The sequence below is a fragment of the Dromiciops gliroides genome, chromosome 4 (assembly GCF_019393635.1).
Source record: "Dromiciops gliroides isolate mDroGli1 chromosome 4, mDroGli1.pri, whole genome shotgun sequence".
Lineage (NCBI taxonomy): Eukaryota > Metazoa > Chordata > Mammalia > Microbiotheria > Microbiotheriidae > Dromiciops > Dromiciops gliroides.
In genome coordinates this window covers 262738257-262764260 of record NC_057864.1, presented here as the reverse complement: position 1 = coordinate 262764260, position 26004 = coordinate 262738257, and the positions used below count along the sequence as shown (strand labels likewise).

General features: G+C 39.9%; 1 protein-coding gene across 2 annotated transcripts in view; it reads left to right on the top strand.

Moving 5' to 3' along the window:
- RCAN2 (regulator of calcineurin 2) overlaps positions 1-26004 on the top strand; it is a 373669-nt gene that overhangs the window by 55290 nt on the left and 292375 nt on the right. For both annotated transcript variants that reach the window (XM_044001791.1, XM_044001790.1), the window contains one exon: positions 1059-1285. In XM_044001791.1, coding sequence (XP_043857726.1) covers positions 1061-1285 — 225 coding nt within the window. In that variant the 5' untranslated portion in view covers positions 1059-1060. Of the gene's footprint in view, positions 1-1058; positions 1286-26004 lie in introns of those variants that run through there.

Here is a 26004-nt window from a genome sequence, read left to right as displayed (position 1 = left end):
GTAACAATATCTTGGCACATACTGTACTTTTGCAAAACTGCATTAATCTCTAAGTCTGGGCTTCTTAAGAATGAACTCTCTGGTAGCAAAAAACAGTGCTATCATCATGATAGTGCTATCATGACTCCCTCCACTTCCTTCCTTCCTTCTCTCCCTCCCTCCCTTCCTCTCTCCCTCTTCCCTTCTTCCTTCCTTCCTTCCTTCCTTCCTTCCTTCCTTCCTTCCTTCCTTCCTTCCTTCCTTCCTTCCTTCCTCTCTCTCACCCTCAATCTTTCCTTCCTTCTTTCCTTTCCTCTTTTTTTTTTGTTCTTGACCTCTTCCATTTATGTTATCAGTTATTTTTTCAAAAACACTTCTTTGTTATATTATTGCTATCTTGTTTGATGACATTTAGATCAAAATAGTGCTGGGAAAAGTTGCTCTCTAGCTATTAATTATTCACTTATTTATTTGTTTGTTTATTCTTTTTTGAGGCAATGAGGGTTAAGTGACTTGCCTAGGGTCACATAGCTAGTAAGTGTCAAGTGTCCAAGGCTGGATTTGAACTCAGATCCTCCTGAATCCAGGGCTAGTGCCTTATCCACTGCACCACCTAGCTGCCCCCCTCTATCTTATTTTTAAATTTTCTTTGAACTGCTGTTCAGGGGGGGTAAAATGATTATTGTACTTAAATAAAAGGATTGGGGTTATTATTACTAGTTTGAAATTAACTCATACATTAGAATGCAAATTAATTACCTGTCTTCTTTCCTTCCCTTCCACATTCAACTGGACTGAGAAATTCAGACTCAGAAAACACTCCATATCCAGAATTTCTGATAGTCTTTCTTACTCACTTTGAAACAGTTCCTCACCCCACCCTTTTGTACCTGAAGGTTTAGAGAAGACAAAGGAACGATGTCTTCTTACTTCCTACCTTACTTCCACACCTCCTTGTCTTGTATAGGCTACCCTCCCCCATCCCCCCTCCCCCCCCCGCCCCAGCCAAGATGCATAACTTTATGGCTCTTGCCTTGTGAAATCTGATTTCCAATGTGCATTTGTCTTTTTCTCACCAGGAATGAGGGGAGAATCCTATTTCATTGGAATGAGAAACACTGGACCATATGGTCACCTCTCTGAAGATGGAGGACTTTTCTTACTCTACTGCATAGATAGAGACTGGGATGTAACAAGATGTTTTACAGAAGAAGCTTTCCAAGCAATAACTGACTTCAACGATCTCCCAAATGCTCTGTTTGCCTGCAACGTTCACCAGTCAGTATTTGAAGGAGAAGCCAGTAAGGTAGAAAGCTTTTTTTTTTTTTTAAATTGATAAGATCTGATGGAGCCATGATATTTTTGGAGAACTTTTTGTTCTCATTTATAGGTGTGTTGTTGTTGTTTCCTTCCTGGTCTCAAAGAAAGTTCTTTTTGAAATGTTTGGATTGTTCACTTCTGAGTATATACAGGAGAATGAGAAAATTCTTTATTGTTACCTGTTAAGTGCTAAAAGCCTATGAGTTGCTGCTCTGTAGAATAGATTTTGTTAGGCAAAATTGCTCTCCTCAGGAGTTCAACAGTTAAAGAAAGGACAGCAATAGCAGATGAACTAAGGACAAAATATTTTAAAGAACATAGACTACGAAAAATTCCTTTTAGGGTAGGAAGCAGGCTTTCCTGGTATTTTAGTTCAAAAATCTCTCTTCTTTGCCCCTTATCCAGCTTCAGCCAGAAATGTGATTTCTGCCTCTGAAGGATCTGATACTCAGTTATCCAAGTTTTAATATCCCTCCATCTATATCCATCTGTATTATAAAGGGCTTTCTCTAAAATTTAACTCACTTTTATGTCAGCTTTTAAGACTTTTAAAGTATTTCCCACCCAACATTATTATTATTAGCCCCATTTTGCAGATGAGGCAAAAGAGGCTCAAAGGAGACAATAGAATTTGCTTGGTGTGATGCAGCTAAGGAAGTGTTGGAGTCAGGATCTAAAGCTGGGTCTTGGTCCTTGGCAGTGTGATTTGGGAGAAAAAAATATTCTGGATTTTGAGTCAGAAGACCTGGGTTCAAATCTTGGCTCTGCTATTTATTAGCTGTATGATTCTGGGGAGTTCACCTTACTCTTGGCCTTACTTTCTTCGTCTATAAAATGAAGTAGCTTCACAAGTTGGTCTTTAAAGATCCTGTCCAGCTCTCAACCTTTGAACAATGATCTATGATCCTGTAACTCTGAATTCTCTCCTATGTGAAATCTCTCCTTACTTGAAAGTAACTCGGGAAAATATGGTCAATTTAGGTGCCGAATTCATGTCAGTTAAGGTTTTTTTGTGGGGCAATTGGGGTTAAGTGACTTGCCCAGGGTCACACAGCTAATAAGTGTTAAGTGTCTGATGTCGGATTTGAACTCAAGTCCTCCTGAATCCAGGGCTGGTTGCTCTATTCACTGTGCCACCTAGCTGCCCCTATAGTCAGTTAATTCTCATAAATTCTAATAGTAGCCATCTCTAGGATGGGGAGGGGAGAAGAGAAGAAAAAAAAAAAAGAAAAAAATTTTACATAATAATTTTGTTGTATATTTGAAAGGAATAGCAAGTTGTGCATGGTAGTTTTGTAATGGGGAAAATTGGGTACGGGATTGGATTAGGGGTTGGGGTTCTTAGGAATTCCTCTTTAAAGAATTACACCCTCTTGCACACAAAAGTAGTTAGAATAAGGTCGTAGTTTATTTAGGGACAAGGGAAGGGAAGAGTGAAGGGAAGGGAAACAATGACAGAAATCCTTGGACTTCTCATGGGGAGATAAGCACACAGCATGTGGCTCAGAGGTACCAATCTCCTCCAGCAGGAGACTGGCAGGTACTTTTATAGAAGACTGATGGGGGGAGGGGTCACCATTTGACTGTGGAAAGTTCCTTTAGTGAGGGAGGACCATTCCCCACTGGTGGTAGTTGGGGGAATTGGGTGAGGAGTGGAGGACCATCCCCCACTGGTAGTGACTAGAAGAATTGGGTGAGGGGTGGCTACAGATCTCTCTTCAGGACACAAAGGCCATCTCCCCAGGGTAAGGGAGACAGAATGAAGGGTGGGAATCCGAAGCTAGCTCAGTCCAATTTGGTTCCACTTATCTCTCTAGGCGTTATCTGTCCTCTGGTTTAGTTTCTCAAGGAGAAGGTTCCTTGATGTGCCCCAGTGAACTTCTGGGGTGCTCTGTACCCCATGACAGTTTCATGTGCAGTTTCACATATAATTATCTTTTTTTATTATACTATGTTATAGAAATGCTCATTTTATTCAATAAATTAAGAATAAAAGAAAATAAAAAGCACTTGACTATTTAAAATAGGGGGTAACTAGATGGTTCAGTGGATAGAACTTTGGGCCTGGAGTTAGGAAAACCTGAGTTTAAATCTGACCTCAGACACAGTAGCTATGTGACCTTGGGTAAGTCACTTAACCTCTATTTTCCTATATCTTCTGGAGAAGAAAATGGCAAACTACTCCAGTATCTTTGCCAAGAAAATTCCATGGACAGCATCAGCAAGCTATGGTCTATGGGGTTACAGAGCCAGACAGGACTGAATAACAACAGCAAGGTAAATTTGAATAATAAAAACAATAGCCTTTAAAGGGAAAATGGGGTTAACGGTACAATACTCAAAAACGTCATCAGTTACACATTAAAAATAAAGATAGAAACCTAATAAAAATGGCAACAGTTTTATACTTGGAAATAGTTAAGAAATCTATAAATACTGCAATAAATAGTATTCTGGTCTATGGATTTTGGCTGCTGCTTAACCTATGCCCCAGGTTGTTGGAGGACACTGGGCAGTCAGAAACTCCAGGCCTCTGACTGGATGCTATGGCAGAAGTGGGTAGAATAAAAGTGGAGGTAGAAGTAATGGGAACCAGTCCTCCTGCACCAGGAGGTACACGAAAAATACAACACTTTGTTTTCGTAGACCTTACATTTGGTAGAAGAAGTAGGAGTAGAAAGAGTTGCAGCTTGTGAGCTATTGTGAAGTGGTCCTGCTTTCTGAGTGTTCTTTCTGTCTCTCTCTAAAGAGACATTTTGCATAAGCAAACTCGAAATCTGAGTCATGCTCAAAATATTCTCTGATATATCCACCAGTGAACAAATTCACCTTTTTGAAACACAAGTTACAGTAGCATGGATTGTACTGAAAAAATTGATATTCATGTTTCAGTCATCAGTTGCTTCCTATTGTCATTCACATAAAAAAATCAACTTCTTAGCCAGATTCTTAAATCTCTTCTTTAGTGTGGCTCCCACTGATTTTTTTTTTGGGGGGGGGGAAGGAGGGAGACTTATTTCATATTTTTACCTTTTACTCTACTTTTTACCCAACTGGTAATTATTCCCTAAACTCAACATTACATTTCCTCTCTCTATGATTTTGAAACAATCTATTCCCTGAGTTTGGAATGTATTTCCTTCTTACCCAGATTTTTCCAAGGCTCACTCTGGGTGCCATTTCCTGTAGGAAGCCTTTCCTGAATCCTTCTCTCCCACAGTTGTTAGACTTTCTTCTTCCTTAATTTATCTTCTATTTACTTATCTGTGTAAATACCATATCTCCTATTAGATTGTATGCTCCTTGAGGGTCTCAGGAACTGTGTGTATTCCCTCAGCCTAATGCAATACCTTGCCTGTAGTAGTTAGTACCTTAATGGATATGTTATGGGGGAAATGGGGTATAGGTTTGGGGTAGGGGTTGGGGTTCTTAGGAATTCCTCTTTAAAGAATTACACCCTCTTGTGCACAAAAGCAGTTAGAATAAGATGGTAGTTTATTTAGGGACAAGGGAAGGGAGGGGGGGGGGGAGAAACCATGAAAGAAATCCTTGGACTTCTCATGGGGAGATAGGTATGGAACAAAGCACTTGGCTCTGAGGTACTAATCTCCTCAAGCAGGAGACTGGCAGGTACTTTTATAGAGGACTAATGGGGGGAGGGGGTGACCATTTGACTGTGGAAAGTTCCTTTAGTGAGTGAGGACCCTCCCCCACTGGTGGTGGCTAGAGGAATTGGGTGAGGGGTGGCTATGGATCTCTCAAGTCATCTCTCTCTTCTGGAGGAAGAGGCCGCAGCCACACCCAAAGTTATCTCTCCAGGGGTAAGGGAGATCAGAATGAAGGGTGGAGGTCCCAAGGTCCCAAAGCTGAAGCTAGCTCCCTCAGATGTCTGATTTGGTTCCACTTATCTCTCTAGGCATATCTGTCCTCTGGTTTAGTTTCTCAAGGAGAAGATTCCTTGATGTACCCCAGAGAACTTCTGGGGTGCTCTGCACCCTCAACAGATATTTGTTGAATTGAATTGAATCGAATAGCAATAGTAGGAACATAAAGCCTAAAGAGGTTGGCAAGAATTTATCTAAGACCTTTTAAATATTTGGGGCAGTGAATTTCAATACTGGTGTTTGTAGGTAATTAGAGAATAAAATAGTATAAAGATACAACCAATTATACTAGAGAAATATACTGGATAGAGAATTGGTTTGGCAGTCAGGAAGTCCTGGGTTCAAGTCACATATAGGAGCTATGTGATCCTAGGTAAATCACTTCACTTCCTCTATCCCAGGTAACCATCAAAGGCTGTAATCTGCTCTATTGTCTAAGTTCTGCACAATTAGGGAGTGGGAAGGGAATAAGCATTTATATATAGCACCTACTATGTACAGGCACTGTGCCAAGCATGTTTTTTTCAAATATTATCTCATTTGAGATTCTCACAACAACATCATCTCCATTTTACAGTTGAGGAAACTGAGACAAACCAAGGTTAAGTGACTTACCCAGTGTCACACAATATGTGTGAGGTCATATTTGAACTTGGTTCTTCCTGACTCCAGGATCATCTTTCTAGTCTTTCAAACCTAGCTTCCTCTAGCTGGTAGAGGGAGTTTCCCTACTGGAAGTGCCATACACCAGTGGAAGCACAGGATGGTTTCCCCCTTCAATATATGCATATCCATGTGCATATATGTGTGTATGTGTGTGTGTGTATATATATATATATATACACACACACACACACACACATATATATATATATATACACACACACATACATACACACAATTTATAATTGTGGTTTTGGGGTTTTTTTTGGTTTTTGTTTGCAGGGCAATGAGGGTTAAGTGACTTGCCCAGGGTCACACAGCTAGTTAAGTGTCAAGAGTCAGAGGCCAGATTTGAACTCAGGTCCTCCTGAATCCAGGGCCTGTGCTTTATCCATTCACAATTTACAATTGTAATGGACTTCTAATCACATAACCTTACTTTACAGATGAGAAAATGAAAATACAGAGAGGGATGTTGAGTTGCAGGAGCTGATATAGTGAGTAGCAGAGCCAGGATCCACTTCCATTGCCTCTGACTTTAGATAGCAATTTTTCTCTTCTCTCTGTACCCAACTGCCTTTCTGGAGGTGGTCTCCTGCTTGACTTTCTCTTCTCCTCATCGGGGATGAAAACAAGTTCATTCCATTTGTCCATATGAATAATTGGGAGGAGAGCAATTTGAGAAACACCCCCAGAACTGAAGGGTCTTGAGAAATTGGGTAGGTGGGAAGGAGGAAACAAGACAGATATCAGTGCAGAAGAAGTGACCCATATCCCACACCCAAGAAGGATATTTTTTACAGTAAACAGGTAGTCACATCTCTTTCTTTCTTTCTTTTTTTTTTTAAGTGAGGCAATTGGGGTTAAGTGACTTGCCAAAGGTCACACAGCTAGTAAGTGTTAAGTGTCTGAGGCTGGATTTGAACTCAGGTACTCCTGACTCCAGGGCCAGTGCTCTATACACTGCGCCACCTAGCTGCCCCGGTAGTCACATCTCTTAAAGCTAGCTAAAAGCCAGACATCTGACCCTTGGCCTTGGTTTTATTATATATAAACAATTGGAGAGAGGAGTAACAAGTTTGTCAGACCAAAAAAAAATGAATCTACTGAGGGAGGCAAAGCTGTGAAAGAGTATAAGTATTTTGGAGCCCTTGGATACCTATGTCTTAATGCCAGTCCCACAATATTCAGGCCTACCTAGTAGCCTTTTTTGCCCATCTCCTCTCCTCCCTGCTTCATTAAAGTGTACCTTTACTGTTAATGCTTTCTGCAGGGTGACAGCTCATTTTAATGCTATCTTAACCATCTTGGGAAAATGTTTGCATCCTCCCTTTCTTAATTGTTTTTTACTGATATCTTTTGTTCCTTTGTAAATTTTTATTCTAATCCTAAATCACCCCTTCCCAATCAGCCATCCATCCTTTGTAACAAATGACTTTTTTCCCCTCCAAGCCAAAAGAAGATAGGTTTGTGGAGAGAAGGATCCTGTTCTATAATAAAGCTGGTCTCAGGTCTGGGACCCAAAGACCCTGAGTCTTTGGATCCAGCGATATTTAAAAGGGATGACTTCTCCCACAATAATAAGAATTGTGTGTGTGTGTGTGTGTGTGTGTGTGTGTGTGTGTGTGAGAGAGAGAGAGACAGAAAGAGAGACAGAGAAAGACAGAGAGAGACAGAGACAGAAAGAGAGAGAGAGACAGAAAGAGAGAGAGAGAGAGAGAGAGAGAGAGAGAGAGAGAGAGAGAGAGAGAGAGATGGCACAAGGGAGCAGATTGGATTTCAATAAGATGAATCAGCATATCAATTGAGTCTGACAACGTCCCAAACCCATAGTCCCCCACCTCTGCAAAGAAGGGAGGGAGATAGTATGCTTACATTTGAACAGTCTTCAATGGACAGGAACAATGAAATCCCACCAAATGGCTGAAATTTAAGTCATTATTTTGAGCTCTTGGGGAGTTATTTGGGGTCTGGGGAAAAAGAACAAGTTCATTAATGCTCATATAATCTAATATAGATAGGCAGATGCTTACTCTGTTAGCTAGCCTTAATGGTTGCCAGTAAAGGCATATGAGACATGTATTCATTTCTGTGGGCTGTAGGGACCAGAGATATCCTTGACAGCACTGGGGTTATTTCAGAGGGATGAAATGTCAGGAGGTTCCGGTTGGGTGGGAAGAGTACATGATGGTTAGGGTCAGTACAGGGTAGGTATGTGAGTGACTACAATTAGCAGATGTTTAGGCAGAGCCTATTTTTGTCTTCCTACTTTTGAGGCTGTTGGTCTTGGGGTCTGTTCATTTGTCTGTGTCAGAACATCAGTATAGTCATCTTTCCTTCATTTGCTGAAGTCAGTAGCACCCAGTGATATGTCTGCCCACCCATATGGAGGATCATCTCTAACCCCATTTGTTTTAGGTGATTGATGTGAACCAAAGTCATTAAATATAAGGGATAGATAATGAATTGTGATGTCATTGGCATAACTAACTCCCAGGTGAGGAAAATGCCTCTGCCAATGTAAGTTGGTGCCATTTTGGCAATTTATAGTCTTGTAAGAGTTACCTAAAGCACTGGGAGGTTAAATAATTTGCCCAGAGTCAAGGAGCTGGTATTTGTCAGAAGGATAAGATAAAAAAATAGAATTGTTTACAAATAAAAGTGAGAAACAAGAGGTGGCCTCTTGTTTCACATTTATATCTGCCTATCAGAATGAAGGACTGATTGAAAAAAAAATCATTCATTAAATGCATTCTATGTACCAAGTATCCTGCTAAGTACTGGGAATATAATTATAAAACACTTGAAGACAGTCCCTGACCTCATGGAACTTACATTCTGATAGTCTGAAAAGCTAGAGAGATGGGGAATACAACAGTGGAAAGCAGATTGAAAAATCCTTTTTAGGAGTCAATTTGATTATAGTTCCAGAACTGAAAAGTAGGAGAGGGGGTAGCAGAGAGTAACATGGTTTGGAAAGGCAGCTTATCACAAGTTGGTAAGGGACTAAAATGCATGGCTGGATCCAGGTAGGGGGAGGGTGTAGAAGGGGGTACTTTTGTGGGCCTGAAAAGATTAAATACCCCAGGGAACCATTGGGTGGCTGCTGAGAAGATGTCCTCAGTCTGGGAGTGAAGAGGAGGGAGTATCCCAGTGTGCTCGTTTTGTGCCCACTGGGTACGGAGTAATTGAGGAGACCTGTGTAAGGGTACCTGTGGTATTCGTTTCCAGCTTCTCAGGGATGGAACAATGTGAGATTCATTTCAATGTGGGATCATTGCGACTTTTGCTAGCACATACTTCAGTGTGGCTTCTTAGGGTCCAGATGGTTGGGATTTGTTTATATAACACCAAGGAGAAAGTGGAGCTAGAGGAAATTGGCGGCTGAAACTGATAAGTACAGATTGCTGTTTGTATGCTACAGCTTGGAGCATAAATATTTTTGTATGAAACAAATTTAGATTTGGGATATTCATAGCTTCCAACTCTTCAAAAGATACTAGGGCTCATTCCCCCTCAATGAAATTCCCAGTTACTTTTCCTTTCGTGATCCAGCTGATGAGCAGAATTAACAATGAGGTAGGTGAGGATAATAACAAATTATATTTTTATAAAATTTGTGGCGTCACAAATCAGTGAGGCAGAGAGTACAAGCCACATTGTTCAGGCTTACAGATGAGGAAACTGAGACAAAGAGAATGACTTGTTCAATGTTATATAGCTCTTAAATGGTAGAGACAGGATTCAGACTCAGTGTTCTTATAATTTCTATTTTTAGGCACATGGTATGTAGTCACCCACATATTTTCTAGCAATTATTATTTTGTTGAGATCTAAACACAAAATGATTCTTCACAAGGAATCATCCCTTATCAAACTATGCCCTCTTGACAATTCATGGATTTCTTGAGGCAGCTAAGTGGCTTTGAAGGCCTGGGTTCAAATCCTCCCTGAGCATTTAGGTGGTGAAGTGGATAGAATGCAGAAAGGCGTGAGTCTGAATGCTGCCTCAAATAGTTACTTGCTGTGTGACCCTGGGCAAATTGCTTAACTTCTATGGACCTCAGTTCCCTCATCTGTAAAAAAAAAAAAATGGAGATAATAATAGCACCTAACTCACATGATTGTAGGGAAAATAAATGTGATCAAATTTGTAAAGCACTTTGAAAATTTTGTTGTTCACTTCTGCCAACTCTTTGTGATCCTGTGGGACCATACTGTCCATGGGGTTTTCTTGGCAAAGATACTAGAAATGGCTTTCCATTTCCTTTTCTAGTAGATTAAGGCAAACAGAGGTTGTTAAGTGACTTGCCCAGGGTCACACAGCTAGTAAGTGTCTAAGGCTGGATTTGAACTTAAGTCGTCTTTCTGACTCCAAGCACAGCAATCTATCCACTGAATCATCTACCTGTCTCCTAGGCAAACAGAGGTTAAGTGACTTGCCCAAGGTCACAAAGCTAATAAGTGTTTGAGACCAGATTTGAATTGAGGGCTTCCTGACTCCAGGCCCAGGGCTCTCTCCACTGCACTGCTCAGCTGCCCAAACAAACTACATTCAGGAGAAATTAGAAATCAACAGAGAGAAGGAACTAGAATTAAGGAGGAATGGGATAGACTTTCTGTAGAAGAAGGCAGTGTTTGAGCTGGGTCTTGAAGGAAGTCAGGATTTCTAAGCATCACAGGTAGAAGTGGGGACCTTTCTTCTAGTACTTTGGGTACCTCCTCTTTAGAACCTTCACAGAAATATATGGACAAGAAATATATAGGATAAGAAAGGACAGAAGAGTTGCTATCTGCCATGGTGGAGGGAATTGCCACACCAAGGAGATTCTAGGCCCATTAAAGTCTTCCTAATCTCCTTTGAGCCTTTCCCTTTACATGTTTGAATTTTGATTTAATCCTTTCACTCTCTTCAGCTACTAGAGCCATTCTTATGCTTATCCTTATCTAGCTCAGCACACACCTTAAAAGGAGATAAAAAGAAACTACTTCTCCTTGTAGAAAGCAGCGGGTAGTATGACAAATACATTATTTCTCTTGTTTACTGAAAAGACTACCAGTGCTTCTGAGCAGGAACAATAATAAGAAATGACAGTCTTTACAAATGCTAGTATCTAAGAATTTAAAACAGACATTTTAGCTAAAGATATTTTTTAATAAGTATTTCCCCTGAATATGACATCATTTACTAGTGGCCTGGTCAGCATTTGGTTCAACAAGTGCTATCTGCTGATAACAATAATAAGAAGAACTTAAGAATTTGCTAGTGTGTATATAGCATTGGACTTATCTTCTCGAATCTAAATCTGGCCTCAGACACTTAGTAGCTATGTGACCTTGGGTGAGTCACTTGACCCTGTTGGCCTCAGTTTTCTAATCTGGAAAATGAGCTGGAAAAGGAAATAGCAAACTCCTCTAGTATCTTTGCCAAGAAAACCCCAAATGGGGTCATGAAGAGTCATATATGACTAAAGTGACTGAACTATACTGTGCTAGGCACTGTGAAAACAGTTCCTGTCCTCAAGGAGTTTACAATCTATTGGGATGGAGAAGGGGCAGAAGAGAACAACATGTATATAGAAAATGAAATACAAATTATATACAAAGTAATCTCCTAGGAGAGAGAGTGCTCTAACTGGAGGAGGTGGGTTATGGTCAAGAAAGACTTCCTTTGCCCTGAGCTTTGAAGGCAGCTAGGGAATCATAGTGATGTGGGCTGGAATTAGGGTCAAATTGATTGTCCCAAAAGAATTACAAGACTCAGTGACTCAGTTTCCCAAGTTTTATTGCAATACTGTGAGTGACCACAGGGAGAGATCCAGAATATTGGAAAGGTATCTCTTGAATAGTGAAAGAAAAGACAGTTATATTTATAGTATGGGTAAATTGATTATCAGTCTCATTATACTAATCTCCACCTTGGGGAGGTACAGGGGAGGGCCTATCCTACTCATTATAACATTCTCCACCTAGGGTGTTTCAGGGGAGGACTTATCCTAATTTGGAGTTCCTGGGGGTCCTAAGCCAACCCCTGAGGTGGGTACCTTTTTCAGTGGAGGTGTGTTTTGGGGGTTTACACATCACAAGTTGAATCTCGGGACAAATTTGGCCTTTTCTGCGCATGTCTCTTTCTGATTCCCATGGCTAGTTTCAAAATATAATAATTTTTCATTAGAATTTCTATAGGTTGTCTTTTTCCTTTATTGTTATTTTGACCTGACCCCTTCTGGTCCGTTATGGATGTTGATCATTATGGGAAAGAGAACCTAGCATAAGTTATCAATTAACTGGGATCTGACTTCCTTTTAGAGCTAATATCTGTATTAGAGCTTGGGTCTTAGGTTAACCCCTTCTTGCCTCCTACATCAATAGGGTGGTCATGGGGAGGGGCATGGTGCATTCCAGACTTAAGGGAGAGCCTATGCAAAGGTTTAGGGGATATTGGGTATAGAGAACAGTAAAGTAAGTTAGTTTGACTAGAACAGAGTGTGTGTGTGAGGGAGATGACTGTGCAATTCCCAGGATTTCATAATATATAAATGATTATATTGTAGGGAATTACTTTCCCTAAGACAAGTTCTAAGGAATGGAATGTTGATTCCCCTGCCCCATCCCCAGCTGTGGCTACAGTTAACACTCACAGTTTGACCTTGACCTTTACTCCCTTGCCCCCAGCCAGAAAGGAGTTGGACATGGTAAGGGTCAGGGAGGAAATTGGAGGAGCCAAATTTCCAGGTTGGGAGAATGTTGCTTGAACCTATATATAGAAAAATATTCATGTGAATATTTGTGCTGGACTCCTAGTTTTGTCAAATTGAACTTCAGAGAAAGCCAATTATTAAGGCAGTTGGTGGTACAGTGGTTAAAGTCCTGGACCTGAAGTAAGGAAAACCAGAGTTCAAATCTTGACTCAGACATGTACTAGCTGTGGGACTCTGGGTAAGTCACTTAACCTCCTTTTGCCTTAGTTTCCTCAACTGTAAACTTGGGATAAGAAGAGCACCTACGTCTCATGATTGTTGTGAGGATCAAATGAGATAATATTTTTAAAAGCACTTAGCACAGGACCAGGCACATAGTAAGCACCATATGGATGCTTTTTCTCTCTCCTTTCCCAACTCAGTTAAGAAAGCAGGTATGATTTTGGAAGAACTGAGGACTCTTAGTGTGAGACCTCCCTCCTTTAGTAGATAACAGCTAATAGCTAATAATTACACAGAGCTTACTATGTATAGATGAATGAAAATGTATTTATTAAATGCTCACCATGGGCCAATAACTGTGCTAAGCTGTGAGGTATCAAATAGCCCTGAGAGAACAGAGGGAAGATTGAGTGTCTGTCAGAGACCTTGAGGGGTTTTGAGAACAGAGACAAGCTGGGAGCACCAAAGGGGTAGGGAGTCAAGCCAGTCCAGCCTATCCTGTACAAAGTTTCCTGAGGTATAGAACTTGTCCATTGTCACTGAGCTACTTAACGTCAACTGCAGGATCTGAACCCAGGTCTTCCAAACTTAGCACACAGTCTACTATACCAATGTCCCTGCCTTGGTGATATTGTCAGTGGTGATGGTGATGACGATTTATTAAAGTAGCTTTCAGATTTGGCAAATGAAAAAAACAAAAACACAGCACATTGGGATTAAATGGCTTGCTTAAGGTCACATGCCTAATTAGTGACACAGGTTTTCTTGCTTCTAGCCTAGTACTCTGACCCACCACACATCTTCTAAATTCAGTAGTGGGGAAGGGTTTGGAAGCAAGGTTTTTGGTTCATCAACACAGGACTTTTCATAAAATTGATCAAATATTCAAACAACATTTATTAAGAAACTGCCATGGGCCAGGTGCTGAGGAATGAATGACCCAATCCATATCTTCTCAGGGATTTTACATTCTAAGAATATATGGTACTAAGAGAATTGACATTATTATTATGGCTGACATTTACATATTACTTTGTGATATATAAATAGGCAGTTAGGTGGTGCAGTAGACAGAGCACAGTGTCTGGAGTCCGGAAGACCTGAGTTCAAATCTGGCCTCAGCCACTTAACTAGCTGTGTGCCCCTAGACCAGTTACTTAACCCTGTCTACCTCAGCTTCTTCATCTGTAAAATGAGGATACTAATAGTACCTACCTCCCAGGATTGTTGTAGGGATCAAATGATATAATAATGATAAAGTTAATTGTAATTAGCCTGGGACCTGGTACATACCAAGTGGTATAGAAATGTGAGCTATCACTGCTTTGTGCTTTACATTAACAATATATTTATATAATGCTAGAGGGGCAGTTTGGCATAGTGAATCAAGACCTATACTTGAAACAGAAGAGGACCTGGGTTAAAATCTTACCTCTGACATACGCTTACTAGAGCCCTAACTTCCCTAAGACCAAGTTACAGAGAAAGTGGCAGACTATATTGTTAAAAGGAGTTTCCTCACCTGGAAGTTCCTCATATCAATGAAATCACACATTCATTCCCTAGTCCTGTCCTTTTATGGTGCCTTAATATTTGCCAAGTGCTTTCCAGACATTATCTCATTTGACTTAGAAAAGGCAACATGGTTTGGGGCTAAGAACACCATACTAGTCTTCAAATCCAGGGACCAGGTCTTATTCTGACACTTTTATTGGCTTTGTGCTCCTAGGCAATAATAATAATAACTCACATTCCTATAGCCTCTTAAGGTTACAAAATACTCTCCTCACAGTGATCCTGGGCGATAGGTAGTAAAATTTTATTTTCCTTATTTTTCAGATAAACTAAAGCAGAAGTTATAATAATAATAACAATAAAAAATTATTAATAATAATGGTAAACACTGACATTTGTATATCCTTTTCTCATAACCCTGTAAGTGTTATAAGATCCCATTTTACATATGAGGAAACTGAGGTGGGAAAGATTAAATGGCTTATTAGTTACAGAGTAATTTTAACTATTTGTATGTCTTAAAAAGGAATTCGTTTTTCTTTTCCTCTTTTTCAATAGTGTGTGTGTGGAGGGGAGAGAAAATAGATTTCTGTTCTTTTTTTCTTTTTTTTTTTTTTTTTTTGGTGAGGCAATTCGGGTTAAGTGACTTGCCCAAGGGTCACACAGCTAGTAAGTGTTAAGTGTCTGAGGCTGGATTTGAACTCAGGTCCTCCTGACTCCAGGGCTGGTGCTCTACCCACTGTGCCACCTAGCTGCCCTTCTGTTCATTTTTTAAGACATTTTTAAGACAAAGTAATTGTCAGGAGGATTTGAACCTAGATCTTCCTAAAGCTAAGTTCACCACTCTATCCACTGTGCTAGACTACTTCTTTGAATTTAAGTTTTCTCTTCTATAAAATAGGAACAATTTTTATATTCTCTACCTCACCAGGTTGTTGGGAAGAAAGAGCTTTGTAAACATTATGGACATGAAGGTGAGTTATGGTTCTAAGAATCAAGTTGCAAGACACAAACTTGGATCCTAATTCTCACTGCCAGTACCTGATGGCCACTTGGGCTCTTGTGGGAAGGTTCAATTCACTTTGCTGAACTGTGTTTATTGATGTGTTTAAAATGTTTAGAATTCACCTGGGGAGTGCAGTGGATAAAGCACCGGCCCTGGATTCAGGAGGACCTGAGTTCAAATCCAGCCTCAGACATTTGACACTAGCTGTGTGACCCTGGGCAAGTCACTTAACTCCCATTGCCCCACAAAATTAAAAAAAATGTCCCCTGGACTTTAATGAATCCAGGTAGAAAGATTGAAAGGTGTTCGCCTCTAAAGGGAGAATTACAAACAGCAAAAAATAAAGAAGACTGCCAGAGCTATAACCAAGACAGGGGCAAGTGAGGATTTGCCTCAGAGCTTGAAAATTTAGAGGATTTTGAAGTCATCTATTTTTTCAGAAGCAGATGGTCACTCACTATAGTGAGAATTGAGTCTGGAGTTAGGAAGACCTGAGTTCAAATTCTACTTTAGACACTTACCAGCTTTGTGATGCTGGGCAAATCACTTAACTTCTACTTGCCTCGGTTTCCTCATCTGTAAAATGGGAATAAGAATAGCACCTAGCTCCCAGGGTTGTTGTGAGAATAAAATAAGATAATATTTGTAAAAAGCACTTAGCATGAAGTAACCATCACATAGTAGGCTCTATATAAATGTTTATTCCCTTCTTCCTTCCCCTCCTTTAGCAATAGACATAACTGAGCTCATTGCTTTTTATTCATAAGACTAGTTAAAATAGGGAGTTAACAGATGATGCTTCCCCCTTCTTCCCTTACTTTCCACAAACTCCCTGAACCCCATTCTAGCATTTCTGTTAGTCATTTTATTGGGTCTTGGGCTTCTGTCCCTCCCAGTGTGAGTTCTTTTGCCCTAGTCTCTGTCCCATTGTTTGCCTGCTTTTTTCTGGAAAAAAAAATGGACTTGAGGACAAAATTTTTGCTCTTTACTTCAGGCCTGTATTACATATCTTGGCATCTGCCTAAGGCATCCTTATAAAAGACAACTGAGAACTACCTGGAGAGAAGGAAAAAGAGGAGTAATGGGTGAAAGAAAAATTGTGGAGGCTTGGTGCCCTGGAACTTGTAAACTTTAGGAACCATGTAAACTGAGAGAACTTTAAAGATGGTTGAGATTTTTTTAAAAGTTTTTTGGGGGACGGCTAGGTGGTGCAGTGGATAAAGCACCGACCCTGGATTCAGGACTCCCTGAGTTCAAATCCAGCCTCAGATACTTGACACTTATTAGCTGTGTGACCCTGGGCAAGTTACTTAACCCCCATTGCCCTGCAGAAAACAAAAAACAAAAAAAAAGTTTTTTGGGGAGGATGCGTTTTGTTTTTAAATTACAAACATTTATATATTACACCCCCTTAATGAGAGCTCACTTTTAAGTAAAACAAAAAAGCAAATCAAACAATATTTGCAGCAACCAAACTCTCTTTTAGTTTGTATTGTATTTTTTAAAAATTTTATTTTCAGTTCCAAGTTCTCTCCCTCTTTCCAGCCCCTCCCCATCCATTGAGAAGGCAAACAGTATAACTGTTATCCATGTGAAATTATGTAAAACACTTCCACATTCGACATGTTAATAAAATTTTAAAATAAAGAAAAGTAAAGATTAAAAAAGTTGCTTCACGGGCACCTAGGTGACAAAGTGGACAGAGCACTGGCCCTGGACTCAGTAGGACCTGAGTTCAAATCCGGCCTCAGACACTTAACACTTACTAGCTGTGTGACCCTGGACAAGTCACTTAACCCCAATTGCCTCACCAAAAAAAAAAAAATGGTGCTTCACTATTTATTCAGAGTTTATCAACTCTCTCTCTGGAGGTAGGTAGCATTTTTCATCATGAGTCCTTTGGAATTGTCATGGATTGTTGTATTGATCAGAGTAACTAAATTTTCACAATTGATTATCATTACAAAATGGCTGTGACTATGTATAAAGTTCTCCTGGTTCTGCTCATTTCACTTTGCATCAGTTCATATGTCTTCCCAGATTTTTCTGAAACCACCCTCCCCTTATCATGTCTTATAGCACAATAGCATTTGTAATGATTGGAATGATGCCACCTGCTGGAGAGCTACTGTAGGAGAGCTCTGCCATGAGGAGAAGGTGTCTGAGGGCAAGCCATGTGGTTTTTCTTTGGTGTCAGGAAGTGACATTTGCTTGTGGGAGGAAGAAGGGGGAGCCTGGCTCTTTTTCTCTTTTCGCCAGGACTTTTGTGGAGAGTGGAGCAGAAGAACTATAGCTTTCTGAGATAGATAGATGAATCTAGGCCTTTCTCTCTCTCTTCACCAAATTCTTATTCTCCTTAATAAATGCTTAAAAGTCTAAACTCTTGCTAAAGATTATAATTTATTGGTGACCACTCAGATATTTTAGACAGACTAGCTAGAATGTGTTTCATCAAGGAAATGCCCCGCGTTTCTTGAAGAAACAAATTCCATCACATATATGATTGTCATATTCAGTCATTCCCCAAATGATGGGTATCCCTTTGATTCCAATTCTTTGCTATGAAAAGAGCTGCTATAAATATTTTTGTACATATAGGTCCCTTTTCTTTTCCTTTGATCTCTTTGGGGTATAGATCCAGTAACAATATTATTGGGTTAAAGAGTACACACAGTTTTAGAACCCTTTGAACATAGTTCCAAACTGTTCTCTGGAGTGGTTGGACCAGTTCCCAACTCTACCAACAATGCACCATGGTCTTTTAAAAAATGAACAGAAATCTATTTTCTCTCCCTCTCACCCTATTAAAAATGAAGGAAAAAAAAAACAAATTTCTTTTAACACAAATGCATAGACAAGCAACACAATTCCCTCATTGGCCATATACAATATAGATATATATATGTATATATGTGTATATATCATTCTGCAACCTAAATCCATCTCTATTAGGAGGTGGATAGCATGTTTTACCTCCTATTCTTTGGAATCATAAATGGTCATTGTATTGATCATAGTTCTTACAGCCTTCAAAGTTGTTCGTCTTTACAGTGTTGCTATTATATAAATTATTCTCCTGATTCTGCCTATTTCATTCATCAGTTTACAAGAGTCTTCAAAATGGTTCATTTTTTATAATACTCATGTTATACTATAAATTGTTCTTCAGTTTCTGCTCGCTTTGCTCCCTTCACTCTGCATCAGTCTTCCCATGTGTCTTTTTTTTTTTTTTAGTGAGGCAATTGGGGTTAAGTGACTTGCCCAGGGTCACACAGCTAGTAAGTATTAAGTGTCTGAGGCCAGATTTGAACTCAGGTCTTCCTGAATCCAGGGCCAATGCTCTATCCACTGCGCCACCTAGCTGCCCCCTACCCCCATGTGTCTTTGAAATAATCTATTTCCTCATTTCTTACAGCAAAATAATACTCCCTTACATTCATATAACACAATTTCTCAATTGATGAGTACTCTTTTAGTTTCCCACTTTTTGCCACCACAAAAAGGGCTTTTGTGCCGATAGGACTTTTTACTAATTTTTTTTTTTAATTTTAGTTCTTTTGTGTACAGTGGTATATCCAGGTCAAAAGCCACACACTATGTAGTTAATTTTTGTGTATAATTCCAAACTGTTTCCCAAAATGGCTGTGCCATTTCACAGTTCACCAACATGCATCAATGTGCCTGTTTTCCAACAGAGATTTTCATAGTAAGTGTTATGAGGTTATTACATGATGTCTCCAATCTGTGACATAAATAACAGTAGAAAAATACAGTACAGTGGCAGTTATTACCCATAGTTTAAGTATCAGACTGAAAAAAGTACCCCTAGAGACTATAAAAATAACCTATGGAAATTCAGATATTGAAGATAAGTGAGCTATCAAGTCATCAGATAAACAAAAGTTCCCAACAGTTTTAGGACCAAGTGCATACTTTTTCCTTATTCCTTTTGTGTTGGTCTATAAAGAGCATTTTGAAGTTTACCTTATAAAATGAAATTGAGTTATTGTTTTAATAAACTCTTATGATTTGTAAATTTGAAAAGCAAGTGAATGTATTAAGTGATCTCTCCTTGTCTTAGTTCTCCATGCCTGAAGTAAATTAATCCACTGTGCCTGAGTTATCCTAATTAGGCAGGATTAATCACTTTGGGAAAGCTACCAGAGATGTGGTGCATTGGAGTAGAATTTTTTTTTTTTTTAGTGAGACAATTGGGGTTAAGTGACTTGCCCAGGGTCACACAGCTAGTAAGTGTCAAGTGTCTGAGGTCGGATTTGAACTCAGGTACCCCTGAATCCAGGGCCGGTGCTCTATCCACTGGGCCACCTAGCTGCCCCTGGAGTAGAATTTTTAAAAAGTTTTTCTGTGGCTTGTCTAGAAACCTCTGCCCTGTTAATGCACTTGTACTCATAAACACACCCCACCTGCTACTAACTGTACTGATGTCCAGAAGTCTAAGTTCATTGGCTTCTCCCTCAGGTTTCTCTTTTGAAGGCTCCTAGAGTATAGGCTTGATCTAACCAGGTATTTGCCAGGACTTGGTCATTACTGTTCTTGAAATACTAGTACAACTCAAAAAGGATTTGAATAGGACCCAAGTCCCAAAGCCTTTCAAACTTAGCTCTCCAGGCATTAGCAGCCTACTAGTGCAACGCCCCCCCCTCCCCCGCCCTCAACTGCTCACAGTATGGCTCAGATGATATGCTCATTCTCACACTTCAAATGAGAAAGAGTTTGTGTTTAAAGTTCTTCTTTTTTCCTTTTCTTCTCCTCCCTCTCTCCCTCCCTCCTTCCCTTCCTTCCTTCCTTCCTTCCTTCCTTCCTTCCTTCCTTCCTTCCTTCCTTCCTTCCTTCCTTCCTTCCTTCCTTCCTTCCTTCCTTCCTTCCTTCCTTCCTTCCTTCCTATTCAACAGTTTTTTCCCCACTACAGAACATCATTAGGAATCATTGAGGTTCTTTTATATCTGGGACAGAAAAGAAGGGTGTGGTACCTCACAGCTGTGGGACTGACACTCCCCCTGCCCCAGTCCCCAGTCCCTTCAGCTCTCTGCCTTTCCCTGGGATTCTTAATCTTAAAGATCAGTCCTGTAGTTAAAGTAGCTAAAAAGTCACTGCTCTTTAGAGATTTTCTATGCCTTCCTTCAGAACAGAGCACAATGATTCCCTAGGGCCCTAAAAGACTATGAGTGCTGCTTCCCTGAGCACCTCCTTTTACTATCAGGAAGCAATTTAGGCACTCAGGAGGATTATTCCTAATGTATACAGAGTTTAGTGTTTGCAGTGTCTTTGCCAGGGAGTGAATGAGAGTACATTTTTGGCTGCCTGTGTCGGGAGAGATTACTGCCATACTTCTTCATTCAGTCAGAGAAGGCTCTATGGATGATGTAAAACTTTTCCCCAGCCTCAAAATGAAGACACTTGGCACCTACCTTCACTACCTCAACTTTTATAACCTTTCCCCACTTTCGTCCCCAATTTCTCCTTATTTAGCCTCTGATTCTCTAAGTATTTGCTGCCAACTAGGTGCCAACTGATCCTTCTGAAGGGATAACTTCTTTTCAATGATTTAAAGTAGGCTTCTTCCCATTGTATTAGCATTTTAATAGGGAATCCTAATGCCAGAAGAGCCTTCAAGACCCAAAGAGAATTATCTCTAATGATGGCTTTTCAGGTACCAAGAAAGGTCAGTGAGGGATACAGATTTGGAGTCAGATGAACTGAGGTAAATGCCTCACTAGGGTATTAACTTTCTGTGTGGTTTGGGGTGAATCGCTAGAATTCCATTTCCTCATATGTCAAACAGGGGTGCACTTGATGATCTCTGAAGTCTCCAGAAATTCTAAATTTCTGATGCTGTGACTAAGAATTCTAAACAACAGAATAAAGCTTGTCTATAAATTTGGTTGTTTGTGTATTACTTAAGGAATGCAAATATAATCAGCATCTGCTAAATGTTGATGTCCTGGCTCAAAGCCCCAGTTGCCTCCATCCTTGTTCTAGCTGTTTATTCAGGCTGGTCATGTTTACTTCTGACTGATTAGGAGAATTCATTTAGTTGGATGGAGGTAATTGATGCTAGAGTCATATAATATATTAAGTCTAGGCACACGGACACCTGTTACTTCTGAGACCATCTCCAAAGGGAAGAGCAAAGGAAGTATAGGAAAAGGACTGTTCTGACTTGTTGAAGATACCAGTATTGTCCAAATCCTCCTTATCTTCAAGGGGGTTTAATCAAAATGGAGCTTAATGTTCATGAAATCCTTGGATGCATCCAAAGATAAGCAGAGGATGTCAGAGAGTTTTGAAATCCACTTTTAGATTCTTCCAAGGCATCTGTCACAGCAGGTCTGACATTTAGTTCAATAGAAAAGATCAGTGGGATATAGGCAGGCTGGGTGCCAGTCCCATTAATGTCATGTGATGGTATTTACTGTATGAGAATAGCATTATTAAGGATCACAGGATAGATCTTTGGAAGGAGCCTTGGAGATCATCTGATCAGGTTATCTCTAAAACAAGAGTGGCCAAGGTCAGTGCAAGTCATATCCCTTCTCAGAGCCTCGGTGTTCCAAACTGTAACATGAGTGGGGTGGACTATATAATCTCTGAGATCTCTTCCAGCTCTTACATTCCTCATGATTCTAGGGTTTGTTTGATTCATTGTTATTTTAGCATTAGATAGGTCCTTTGTTCAGTCATTTTTCAGTCGTGTCTTACTCTTTGTGACCCCATTTAGGGGTTTTCTTGGCAGAGATACTGGAGTGGTTTGCCATGCCCTTCCCTAGCTCATTTTACAGATGAGGAAAATGAGGCAAACATGGTTAGTGACTTGCCCAATGTCACATAGCTAGTAAGTATCTGAGGCCAGATTTAAGCTCAGAAAGATGAGTCTTCCTGACTCTAGCCCTGGCACTCTATCCAGTATGTCACCTACCTGCCAATATGCCCTACTTAACAAAAATTCTTTAAAAAGATCCTTTAAAGAATGAAGTGGCAGAGTTTTGTTTAGAAAATTCAGAATTTTTACTGATCTTTCTGTGTGGAATGAACTTACCTAGCCCTCTCCTACTTGGGAAATTGGGTTATAAAATACAAAACCATTTTTTTCTTCAAGGAAAAATATATAACATCTAGCAATATTTGAGGAGAAATATTAATTAGTAAGATACCTTAAAATTAAAAGTCTCCCAATTTGATATTCATCATATCACAGGATGGAAAAATAGTAGACACTCACTACATGTTTGTATGGAATTAAATAACATTTTGGTACTTCATAGTTTTTTGCTTAAATTCATTCTGTCTTAAATGACTCTCTAGTTTGTTTTTTTTTTTTTTTAGTGAGGCAATTGGGGTTAAGTGACTTGCCCAGGGTCACACAGCTAGTAAGTGTTAAGTGTCTGAGGCCAGATTTGAACTTAGGTACTCCTGACTCCAGGGCTGGTGCTCTATACTATGCCACCTAGCTGCCCCCTCTAGTTCTTTTAAGAAGATTCTTTTTTTTTTTTTTTTTTTTTGCGGGGCAATGGTGGTTAAGTGACTTGCCCAGGGTCACACAGCTAGTAAGTGTTAAGTGTCTGAGCCCGGATTTGAACTCAGGTACTCCGGGACCGGTGCTTTATCCACTGCACCACCTAGCTGCCCCCAGAAGATTCTTAATTGCTTGAAGACAGGGACCACAATTTATATTCCTTTTAAGCACCACCCCCATCCTCCATAGTTTGTCTATTTTGGTATCATTTGAGGAGTTCTAGGAAGGTCACTTTATCCTAAAATGTTTCCTCCAGTGACATGTCATGGTATCTGAAAATTCACAATAGCAACAGCAACAATAACAATGATATTTTATTAGTGTTATCCTTTATATAGTGCTTAAAATGTTGTGAAATGCTTCATATATGTCATCTCATTTGATCGTCACAATAGTGTCAGGAGGGAGGTGTTATTATTATTCTCATTTTATAGATGAGAACACTGAGGAACAAAAAAGGTTAAATGATTTGCACAGGGTCAGATACCTAGTGTCTGAGGCAGGATTTGAACTCAAGCCTTCCTGACTCCAAGTCCAACACTCTGCTCTGTGTACTGTGTTTATCATGTCTTTGGGTCCTAGAGGCTTTTTTGTCGTTAGATTTCCTCAATTAAAATGAAAATACTATGGGAAGACTATTCTTTAAACCATTATTAATTAAGTCCTTTTTGAGGATTCCTTGTCATCTAACTGGGAAAGGAAAAATAGAGTAACAGAGTAGGGAAAGGGCATAAAAGCAGTGGCATTAAGTTACCAAACATGGACTTGACTTCTGTCAAGATTTTACTAAGGGCTTTTTCCCAGACTGGTATTGGAAAGGCAGGATTTGGAGTCAAAGGACCTGGGTTTGGATTCTAATTATACTACTTACTACTGTGACCTTGGGCATCATTTAATCTCTATGGGTCTCAGTTTTCTCATCTGTAAAAATAAGGGCATTGGACCCTATTAGAATGTAAGTTTTGTGAGAGCAGGAACTATTTCACTTGTGCCCTTGTATCCCTGTCCCTTAATACAGCTTTTGGCCCATGGTAGGCACTTAAATGTTTATATTAATTTATTGACAAGATGACCTTTGAGGTCCCTTCTGGCTCAAAACCAGTCATTCCATGATCATTAGATTCAGATCTAGTTTAACTTCCTGTTTTTTAGAAATTAAGACAGTTTAACCCAGAAAGACCAAATGATTTTGCTCAAGGCAATTCAGTTGGAATCTTTTCATTCCTAGTCTTGTGATCTTTGTTATACCATCCCTTTGACCAGGAACCTGGCCAAAACCTAGTCTAGCTTCTGAGATGTTCTCTGAAGCGATGAGCCTTGAGCAAAATCTTGTTCATATTAGAAAGAGCACCCACCTTTACTTCACATCCACCTTCCCTTTCTCCCACATAATGGCAAATAATGGCTTGTGGATGGTGGGCATAATCACCATTATCAAGGTTTGACTTATTGACCTGTCTCCAGGTTGCTGGGCTGAAGAATCAAGAGAAATGACTTGGACTTTGGTGGGGGTAAGGTTGGGGAGTGGAGTGCCTTTTCCAGCTGCTGAACTGAACCAAAGTGACAGGCAACTGCACACCTTGAATATTTTGTCCTCAAGCCCGGGTCCTATTTTTCTCTTTCACCCTGGGAAATATTCCTTTCCCTGAGAAGGTGAGCTGCTATCTTGCCTAATTTAAAAACAGTAACCTGTGAGGAGATGGGGTGTTCTTTGACAGCATTACATCATCGAAGCCTCTAGGTGTTGAGTCATCATTATTTTTAGGCAGCTATGTGCTTTTTTTTTTGGTCATTCTAAGAATAGCACTTGGGTCTGGATTCCATGGAAAGTCACCTCAGCAAGGATTCTGTCCCTGCTAGGAGGTTGGAATGGAATGCACCCTTCATTCCTGGCTCCCTAGGACACGCTAATTATTGCTTTCAATATACCTTCCCATGTATTGCCTTTTAAGGCTGTCCTTCTCATGATAATACCATCAGGAACTGCCACTTAAAATGACATAATGCTGATTTTTTTTAAACTGTGTTTTTGTTTTGTTCTCCTCATGCAAATAAGAAAGTGTTAAGGAGCTACAGTTACAAAATAAATGCAACATTTCTGGGTGTTTTTTGTGAATGCATATTTACTTCAGAAATATCATGAGGGTGGCCTATTTGGGATGTTCACCCTGCTTCTTTCATTCTGATGGGAAAGAAGGAAGCAAACACCACCTACTGTATGCCAGACTGGCAGCTATGTGATGTAGTGGATAGAGCATTGTGCCTGGAGTCAGGAAGAATCTTCCTGAATTCACATCTGGCCTCAAAGACATGTCACTTAACCCTGTTTGCCTCAGGATCCTCAGCATTCTATCCATTTGGCCACCTAGCTGCCTATATAATAGATGCTTACTAAATATACTTAGTGAATGAATGAATGAATGAATGAATGAGTGAATGAATGAAATACTCATTCATTGTTTCTCATAGCACTATAATATTCTATCATTCATGTGCCACAGTTTGTTCTCTAATGCATCATTCATTCAGTCAGTCACCAAGGTCATATGGGACTATCTCCTTTCCTCACACACCCCTGAGGCTACATGCTATTTATTTTTAGCTGCCCAGGGTTTTGCAAAACCCTAGAAAGTTAGAGCTAGAGGGAACCTTAGAGGTGATCTTAGTCCAACACCTTCATTTTGCATAGTAAAAAAACCAAAAACAATCAGAGGTGATATAGGTAAGATAATTTATCCAGGGCCATACTGAGTGGAAGGACTAGGCCCAGAATTCAGGTCCCCTGCCTGGGACTAAGACTCTAGGTCTGGTTCTTATTGTTAATTTTCTACTTCCTTCATCTACATAAGTAATGTATGTGTATTTATATGGTACGTAAGTAAGCAAAAAGAAAAGAAAAGAAATTAGTAATAAACAATGTAATAGGTCCCAAGCCTGAAATCTAGAACTTGGAATAGTCCATGAGAATGTATGCATGACACCAAATGCATCTCTTTCCTCACAGATTGCGTGCTTTCAATTAAGAAAGCCGGCAACTCATCGTCTAAGGTAACAAGCATGGTGCTCAGGAAGATTAATTATATCACTAGAGTCACCTCTTGCAATCTCACTGCTTACATTCTATGATGATTAAATGGAATTCTGTGAAAATAAGCACATAAATTATAGCTGATATTATAA